The 9884-nt window shown below is 29.8% G+C and overlaps 1 protein-coding gene across 11 annotated transcripts; it reads left to right on the plus strand.

Annotated features, from left to right (window-relative positions):
- The first annotated feature begins 3831 nt into the window (after positions 1–3831).
- LOC145949325 (transcription initiation factor TFIID subunit 13) lies at positions 3832–9550 on the plus strand. Of its 11 annotated transcripts, none has more exons than XM_083063585.1 (7): positions 3853–3959; positions 6453–6531; positions 7029–7169; positions 7240–7277; positions 7379–7438; positions 7524–7598; positions 9269–9550. In XM_083063585.1, exons 3-7 carry the CDS (start codon positions 7061–7063, stop codon positions 9362–9364), a joined length of 378 nt encoding a protein of 125 aa, XP_082919711.1. In that variant the 5' UTR covers positions 3853–3959; positions 6453–6531; positions 7029–7060; the 3' UTR covers positions 9365–9550. The 11 variants fall into 11 exon arrangements, with proteins under 11 accessions (XP_082919706.1, XP_082919709.1, XP_082919715.1 ...); XM_083063579.1 differs by having other exon boundaries at positions 3854–3959; positions 7024–7169; XM_083063586.1 differs by having other exon boundaries at positions 3879–3963; positions 6450–6531.
- Positions 9551–9884: the final 334 nt, after the last annotated feature.

Raw genomic sequence — 9884 nt, forward strand, 5'->3', positions numbered from 1 at the left:
TAATTTAAGTTGTTTGTTTGAGAATATTAATATAGAAAAAGCTTTTTATTAAAAAAGAAAAAGAAGCTGTTTTACGGCATAAAAATTCTGAATTGTTTGCTTTTGTTTTAACATCTTATTTTTCAACTCTTGATCAACGTAATTTAAAAAAATAATAAAAAGGAGTCTATACAAAAATAAAGAAGTTGTCTTTGGTATCCATATAGGTTGTTTATTTTTAGGATTCGTCAACGATTAGGAATGATAATGGGACGGTTACAAGTTTTACTATCTCTGCTTTCATCTTGTATCTTATATTTATTCTTGTCTTTATATCCGGGTACGAAATTTGTGTTCTCATCTCTATATTTATAGGATATTGGATATACTTGTATCTATTTTGTATCTGTTTAAAAATTAATTAATTTTTTAAATATATATATATATATATATATATATTGTACCTAATTTAATTAATTAAATATTATTATATTTATATTCGATCAAACTGAATATTTTGTGTTAAAGTTAGAATGAGTTTAAATATTATTTATCAATATGAATTTATTGTTATCCCTAATAATGATTAAGTCTCAATGAACTATTTTACTATTTTACTGATAATCTCATAGATTTATTTGTGAAAATTAGTTAGAATACACTATCGTCTTTTCATTTAATATTGTATTTCTCAATTTATCCTAAACTCTATTGAATCAAAAGTCACTCCACTGCTATCAATTTAAAACGGTATAGTTCTTGAATTGTCTTTTTTTATCCACATGAAGACAAAAGCCATTCGAGTGAGCATTTTTTTTATTTATTGTATTTTAATTGATGTAAAAAATTGAGCTTTGTAATTCATTATAAATAATTTTAAAACAATTATGGGGATATAATCACATTAAGAAATTCATTTTAATAATTTTAAAAAATCAAAAACTAAAGAATCTTGGAGGACATACCTTGTGAGTCAATTTCATTTTCCATCTCACTCTCATTTTCTATTATGATGTCCTTGTTTTCCATTCTTCTTTTTATCTTTAACCTGCTTGTGTTCCCCTTATTTCTTTATGGAGATTCAACTTAGTTGCGTTCCTCATAACATCATGTCTAGGGGTTAACTTAAAAAAAAATCAAGAAGGGTGTGCTAAACTTGAAGAAAGAAAGCTCAAACTCTTATTGAACTTTAAATAACTTTCAATAGTCTATTTTCTCTTACTTGTATATAATTTTTCTTATAAATATTTTTTATTTCTGAACTTGTATTTTTCGATCAATTGGTATAGAAAATTATTTCCTTGTAATTTTGTTTTTAATTTTAGGGGTGTGAATAATATTTTAAGGGGATGTAACTAGAAAATGAGATGTGTTTATTAGGCTTGAATGATCCATGAGAACAAGTTTGAACGTGTAGTCCAACATGTGGGACGCCCACTTTGTAGATAATATGTTTTTATGACCATTTAAACTTCAATAAGTCACGTGTCACCTTTAGTAACACTTTTAGCACCTTGCCAGGTGACAAACCCCCATTGACTCTTCTAAATCTAGGATGTTGACACGAGTCACACTTCTTGCACCTTGTCACATGCATGCTTCTATTGACTCCTCTAGATTTAAGATAGTGAGATTTTTTATGAGAGAAATTCAAGTTTTAAATTGTAACTAGAGTTGGTAGTTTTGAGTATAAGTTAACTTAACCTATGTTTCATGTAACCATGGTTAGCTTAACTTGCATCACAAGCTACCAAACTCTATAAATTGAATCTCCCTACGCATATTCAACCACTTTTAATTGAATAAGAAATTGAGTTGCAAATTTCTCTCCCAAAAGCTCTTAGTTTTCTCCTTGGCAAACTTTCTCCTTATGAACTTTTATCAAGGAATTCCTCCTTGTGGCAAGTTCTTTGATTCTTACTTTTTTTCCCTAGTGAAGTGGCGCATCCTCCTCTTGTCTCTTCAATCGTTTTCAAGTTTGCTTTGGAGTTATGAATTCCATGGTTGAAGATCGTAGCATCAATATAACTAATTGAAAAGATACACCAAGTTTCTCCTCCAATAGTTTCATCTACTTGGTATCAGAGCCTATGTTCATCCATGGAGGTTTTTTTATCATATTTTTATGTTATCCAATAGTTCTTATATGTCTTGAGTAGTGTTTGTATGCTATTTGATAGATCTATAATTATCTTGAAAATTTTGGTTCAAATTTTTTTAGTTCTAGTATTTTATGAACCAAATCTCTTTGTATGATCTTAGGATTCTTGTTCTATGAACTTTCCTCTATGTTTTGATGTATGATGTTGTGTTTGAAGCATGATATAAAATTTGTGTAGTATATAGGAGTTTTATTTTGAAATCTATGCAAATTCATGTGTCTTAGAAGTCATGTGTAGTTTTTGTATATCAACACTTCTAGTTGTCTTTTTTGATTTTTGAATCTTGAAAATACATGTTATAAGATGCTAGACCAAATCATATTATGTGCTTTTTTCTTATAATATTTGAGTTCATGCATGTTATTAGTTCGTTAACATGTTCCTAGAAAGTTAGGCTTCCATGTCTTATACTTTTCACTATTTTTTGTTTCCTCCAATTTTGTGATTCAATTTGAGTTCAAATTTTGGTGAATATTTTATACTCTTGTGGCTACAACAAAATAATGTTTGAAATTACTTTTTGAAGTTTAAAAAGTTTCAAAAGTACATGCCTAAGTGAAAGCAAGAGTAATTACAAAATTCTCCACCAATTTTTTAGTCATTTTAAAATTTTCTATTTCTAAAATTTTTGCAATTTTGAGTTTTTTGTCTTTGAAAATTTTGTGACAAATTTACCGTAACTAAAACAAGAGAAAAAATAGTCACAAAGTTGCTCCAAAAGAAAAGAAAGCAAAAATGTAAAAAAGAAAAAGAGAAAAAAAATAGAAAAGATAAATACAAGAAAAATGAGAAAAAAATTTGTGGAGCATTTTATAAGAAGAAATTTCAAAATATTTTGTCACATTTCATTTAGCTTAAATTTGCATTTAATTCGAAAGTAAATTTAAGATCTTATTGATTTTGTAATCCAATTTTAAAATCATTCTCTAGACTATTCCTTTGAAGTTTCAACTTCCAAATTGTAATTCAATATTTTTTATTATTGATAACTTATTTTTAAAATATTAAAATTTAATTTATAAATGATAATATAAATAAAAATTTAATTACATAAGAAGTTAAAAAAAAATTTAAAAAATTTTCTCGTCGGAAAAAAATTCATAAAAATACTTTCATATAAGATTTTATGTTTAATATATAAAAATTAAATATTTTAGAATATATGAAACTACAAAATATCTTTTTTACCTTAATATATATATATCCTTAATATATATATATATATATATATATATATATATATATATATATATATGATGAGGGTTCAAACGACACCGGTGTAACTTTTATTAAGTATTACACCGCCTAATAACTTTATATTAAATGTGAATTTTGAAAATCCAACCGTTAGATTGAAAGTTCAAATATCTTAAATCATATATGTCAAATTTTGTTAAAATTGAACAACAACTTGAAGGTAATCAAAGTATTCATATTTTAGTATATTTTGAAATGTATATATATTATGTCAATTTTGTTTTATGAGAATGAAGTATCAAATCATCTTAGATTAATATAAAATTTGATATATATGATCTAAGAGATATGAACTTCCAATCTAACGGTTAGATTTTCAAAATTCACATTTAATATAAAGTTATTGAGCAGTGTAACACTTAGTAAAAATTACACCGGTGTCGTTTGAACCCTCCTCGTATATATATATATATATATATTTTTTTTTTTTTTTTTCATTTTTCAAACTATTTTAAGTGAATGAATATTGAGTAACAACTATCCCCATATTCTTCTCCCTGCTCTCCTTACACTGCGCTTGTCGCTTGCCAGCGGAAACCACTCCTTCACCTTCGATCCCGAGTATGTATGTTTGTGTCTCCTCTGCTCCCTTAGGGTTTTATTTCGTAATAATCTAAATTTTGCATCACACGCCATCCATTTAACAATTCGTATACGCAAAATTCGATTCAAATTATTTATCATTTTCCTTTCGATCCTTCCTTTCGAATAAATGCGTGGCCGCGACACCGAAGTGAAAACTTTAGAGTAGAGTTCTCTAGAAATCTGAAATTCTTCTCCGCAATCTGTCTTTGTTGTTTTTGAGTAGTGGACTCGTGAAAGGGTTTTATGGAACACGCAATCTCGAATAAGTGTTTGTGATGTGTTTTATTCAGTTCCGAATTCAACCCTAATGGGCTAATTCATTGATTCCAACATGCTCAATTAATACATATATTGGGCCAACGAATTATAACTGTTGCCGAGGGTTTTGTGGTTTTGTCGCAATCCTTGATGTTGTAGCAAATTGCAGACAAATGTGGCTGCAATGGCGGTTCTAGACCTTTTGTTAAAACCTTGACTGTTGCTTAAGATGGTAGTTTTACATGATTAAAGGAGAAAAAGTATTTTTCAAGGCAGTGTTAAGTTGGTGGGCTATGGCCTTTATAGCATTGTCTTTGGTTATCTAATACTGCCCCTCGGTAATTCTGGCTTAGGGTCGGATGCTGTCCAGATTTGATTTTAGAACACTCCCCAGAATAGATGTTTTGTAAAGGAATGCTAATATGCTATAGAGTTGGTAGGATATTTAATACACGTATGGTTTCAATCCTTTTGATATCAAATTTCTACATAAGAAAGGATAAAATTAAAGGAGGGGAAAATGTTGTTGAAGATTTATGAAAAACTAACCTAGGTGGTGTTAAGTTGATTAGATGTATGCATAAAAGAAGGAGCTTCCTTGATCATTTCAATTTCTTATTGTCCTAAAGTTTTCCATTTTCTGATGTCCTCTTCGTTGTCAAAAGTTATGTATTGCTTGTTAGAGTTGAGTTCTACTTGCATTGCCTCACATCAATGCTCTGTCTGTTCCTTTTAAATATTTGATGTCATTTAAATATGTTCCTTTCTAGTTTGCTTTTGGTCGCAACTTTATAATTGGGAATGCTATTTACTGAACCGATAAACTTGGATTTGGGACTACTTTCTATGTTCAATTATGTGTGGTTACAAGGAATGATTTAGGTTTCCTAGTTCCTACTGGCTCTGAATTTTTTTTTTCTTTCTTTTCAATAATCTGAATGTGTTGTAGTTTTGGATGTCTCTTAATTCAATGAAACTATGGAAGTGTAGCAAGCTGTGTTGTATTTGCTAATATTTAGCTTGAGTGCCTCAAGCTATTTGTTTTTGTATGGTTGTAGTTGTACCCTTGTCTTAACCTGACATGAACACAGCCTGAGATGTAAATTGCCTTACTAAAATATGGTTAAACCCTGGGAGTTTAGACATTGAGAAAGATTAAATCAATAGCACATCAGCTATTGTTCTGATTGAAAAAATTGATTTTATGTCTTACCGTTTAAATCAATAAGACATTTAACATGTAATTTTTTTATTTTATTTTTATCTTGCCTTCATATTGTGAGGCGAGAGTACTCATAAATGAGGAATATCCACTTGTCATTTTATAGTTCCTGCATCAGTGCATCTTCTTTTTAGTGCTACTTAAAAATAGACTTCCTAATTTGAAACATCAAGTAATATTTGATTTACATTGCAATGCTAGCCATTTTTGGATACTTTCATTGAAAATATTCATACAACATATGTCCTGCTTCACCTCCTCTTACATTACACCCGGTTAAATTTTGCAAATTCTATATAATTTGCTTTATTTTTTGTCTATGGACATAGTTCACAGTGTTACAAAAGTGACAATTAAATACTAATCTACACTCATGAAAGGTGGTTTTCGTTGGCTAATTTGCTTTTAACTGCTAAAAGCTTGTAAATTTTGGGGGACTGGTGGAACAGTTGAATTAGTGAGATGATATTTTTCAATTGACAACTGAATTGATACTGATATTAACATATCATTAGGACTTTATTATCATTTATTACCATACCCAACTCATGTAAGCATAAATACAATAGTGTGTGGTCTGCATTAGATACACATTAGCATTATGAAATTTCTTAAATTCTATAAGGATATTTCAAATTTCTTATTTTTTTCTGTCTCTCATTTGGTGGATGAGGGTGTTCAGCTCAAGTCAAGACTTTTCAAGCTGTGTTAATGTTTTCCCTTTACTGAATATAAACTATATTGTAGCTTGAGCTGAGAGTTGTCTGTTAAGTTGACTGTACTCTGTTATATATGATAGATTGATCTTATTCAATAAAAGGTGTAATAGGTTTAAATAAGGATTATAATATACAGTGTAACATGGACTGTGTGATACATTTAGCACCTAAAATGCATAGATACAATATGTTTAGTTATTTCAGTACATGTTTGTTGTCCTTGTTTACGGTGCCACTTTCAGCATGATTTGTTTTCTGGTATACTAGCAGGAACAATTCGTGTTTTAGTCCTCTGATCAGCAAGATATTAACCCAGAGTTCATATTTTGAAGACCTTACTCTTCATCAAGTAGGTTCTTGTAGATATTAGTTGCTTCCTGCTATGTTCTTGTATTTATGCTTGAATCTTGTGAAATTTTTATGTTGCAGTCATGTATCTTCATGATAATTTGTATATGAGTGAACGTGAATCTGTTAATATCTGGATGTATGAGCGAATCTTGCTGAAAGTTTTATATTGTAGTCATGAATCTCAATGAAAATTTCAATATGGAAGATGAGTTAAATACAATGGAAACTCTACCTAATAGTACTAACACAGAGGCTACTCCAACTAGTAATCATTCTTTTAATTGAAGAATTAGTGCTACGGGTTATAAAGTTAAGAGTAGGGATAGTGACCAACAAACTGTAGAGGCTAAGAAAGCTAAGCCTAATACCCCAATTATTTCCCCAAATTTCTACTTAAACCTGTGGAAATGTGGTGTGGTTCCTTGGATTGGGAATTATTTGAGACTTTTTATATGCTGTGGTTCTCTAATTCTTTTCATTTTGTGTGCAGAGCAGAACCCTCACTGTGCAAGCATTGGGTAATCGCAATGAGCAATTCCTCCACTGGAACTGGAACATCATCAAAACCGAGGGCAGCTTCCTCACAACCATCAGAAACTTCATCCAAGCGCAAAAGAGGAGTTTTCCAAAAAGAATGTAAGCTTTTTTCTTCCTAATTTTCTACATTTAACCCTACTTTCTTATCAATCTCCTTTGGGTGCTATAGTGCAGCACATGATGTATGGCTTTGGAGATGACCCTAATGTAAGTCTCAAGTGTTATCATTCTATACATCTTTTCATGTAAATTTTAAAGAGCAATGTCTGTTAACTTGAACTTTTATTATTGTTGGCCACTGTAATTAGCCACTTCCTGAAAGTGTGGCACTTATGGAGGACATTGTTGTGGAATATGTCACAGAATTGGTAAGACTCCTAACTTTTTAGTTCTTCAGCTCAGTTTGAGTAGTTAGTGAGCTTTGTTGTCCTCATGCTAATTTTCTCTGCAAAGGTACATAAAGCCCAAGATATTGGATCTCAGAGGGGGAAGCTATCAGTGGAGGATTTCCTCTATTTGATTCGCAAGGTAAATTTTTATTCTCAATAATTATTATCAAGATTAAAAATTATTGGGGAACCTTGAATTCTCTGCATCTCTTTTTCATATAGTCCATCCTTTTAGTAAATATAGAACCAATATTATGTATTGGAAGAGAAAACACAACTGAATAAATGAATTAAAGACGAATCCAGATCAAGCTAAAGGAAAAATCCTCTTTAACACTTAAATATTTAGAACAGTATTGACCCATCTTTTTATAAGTGTTTATTTCCTAGTTGATTTGGAATCAGATTTGCAGAACACAATTGTAATCTAACACTCTTACTAGCTAGAAGCTGCTCTTTTCAATCCGTCTTTGGGTCTTGTTTGGATAAACTACACTAAAAACACTTCTAGAAGAGAAAAATAGAAACAAAAATGAAATAAATTTCTACATAAGCTAATTTGTAGTTTTTTTTTAATTCGTTTTTTCAAAATCTTATTTTTAACTTATGCAGAGGCTAATTTTAGCTTGTAAAAAAACTTATTTTAGTTTTGCTCTTTTTTTTTTTTCCTAAAGTGCTTTTGGGAAAATTTATTCAAACATATTCTTTTTCAGCATGGCAATTTGAAATGTTATAATAGGCATGCAAGCAATCAATATTATCACTATTAGTTTTCTATTACCTTGACCAGCCAAGGAATCTGAAGAATATTTCGGTGACTATTTAGTACTAGCACCCTCATTTTAATACTAGGGACTGAGGTACTATTATTTGATCCTGAGTTCTCAGGGAACGGAGAACCATTCATGCATAATGCATAAATAATTATGTTTTTTTATATTCCATTTTTCTCTAGACTTCCTCCTCTTTGGTTTTTGTAGCATCAATCATTAGCATTAGATCTCCATGGATCAAAATTTAGGCCGAGTTATTAGTGTCTTAATGATCATTAACATTAAGTATTGCGAACAAATTAAATGTCAGTACTCAGTAAGTACCATAGATTGTAGAAGTAGCACCCTACTGACACTAGCAGAGGTTAGTTTGGTTCCTCAAAGGTGTAAGCATTGGCAGAAACCCTTCCTACATTAACATTACCTCACCATTGTTTAAATTGAGCAAATGTACCATGATATTTTAAGAAGCTACTGAAGACTAACTCATAATCTTTTGTTCAAAAAGTGAAAGAAAAAAATGAATCCACTGCTCTGGTGGTTGGTACGGAGAACTGATTACCCAACATACTTCTGGATGGTCTTATTCTGGATGCAGTTAAGAAATTTGAAGTTGTCTTGCAAGCCTAGACTTGGTTCAGAAAAAAACCCTGAAATGTTGTAGCCTTCATTGACAAGATCATGAGCTAGCATGGCATTATGCTGTCATAAGTTCATGTCATCTACCTTTTAAACAACATGATCTCACTACCGTCATATTTAATTGCAAGTACATGATAATCTTTTTGTTAATTATCAATGTCACATAAGAAATCTGGAATTGTCTTACAAGCCTAGATGCAGCTTAGGCAAAAAATCTGAAATGTTGTAGTCTTTAGAGGGAGAATCTTGAGCCAACATGGCATTAGGCTGTCGTATGTTCATAACATCTACCTTAAAACAACAGGGTTACATTACAACATAATATTTGTTTGTCGTTTCATAATAATCTTTTGTTGTTTGTCTTATATCTATAATATATAATTATGTATCGCAGGATTTGCCAAAACTTAACCGCTGTACAGAACTCCTGTCTATGAATGAAGAGCTGAAACAAGCAAGAAAGGTTTTTGAATCAGAAGAATTCGATTGACGAATAAAAAATCCTAAAAAAAAATAGTCATTTAGATTTATTAAATAGTGATGATAGTTTATAAAATATTTCAATTTCATCTCATGTATGTATACATTGTAATATGTATTGTTTATTATTTTCTTATATAAACAGATTAAGTTGATTGCACTAGAAAAATTATAAATCTACTTGATTGCTTGATAATTAGATTAATTATATAGTTAAAATAATCTAATAATTACTATATGTTTTCATTTATTGCATTCATTATTATTATATATGATAAAATTTGACAAAAAAAATTATGGTAAAAGAAATTTTATCAATACATTTATGAATCTAATTTTAAGATTTGGATGACATGGGTCAAATCTGCACTAGCTTTTACCTATTGTTTGTTTCAAGAGATTTTGCATAGAGTGAAATTACTTTTTAATATGCTTTTTTTTTAATTATATGAGTAACTAATTTTTAAGTGAATTTTAATGAGTATATGAATCTTAAATTTTAAAGATTTTAGTAATTTTTTAAGAAAGTA

Source organism: Cajanus cajan, chromosome 9, assembly GCF_000230855.2.
Source record: "Cajanus cajan strain Asha chromosome 9, NIPB_CcT2T_4, whole genome shotgun sequence".
NCBI lineage: Eukaryota > Viridiplantae > Streptophyta > Magnoliopsida > Fabales > Fabaceae > Cajanus > Cajanus cajan.

Excerpts from the sequence above, each read along its gene's own strand:
- LOC145949325 (XM_083063580.1), top strand. The coding sequence starts at position 7,061 with ATGAGCAATTCCTCCACTGGAACTGGAACATCATCAAAACCGAGGGCA. Across the intron at positions 7,439-7,523 it reads TGGAATATGTCACAGAATTG|GTACATAAAGCCCAAGATAT; the intron begins GTAAGACTCCTA and ends TTCTCTGCAAAG. Across the intron at positions 7,599-9,268 it reads TCCTCTATTTGATTCGCAAG|GATTTGCCAAAACTTAACCG; the intron begins GTAAATTTTTAT and ends TATGTATCGCAG.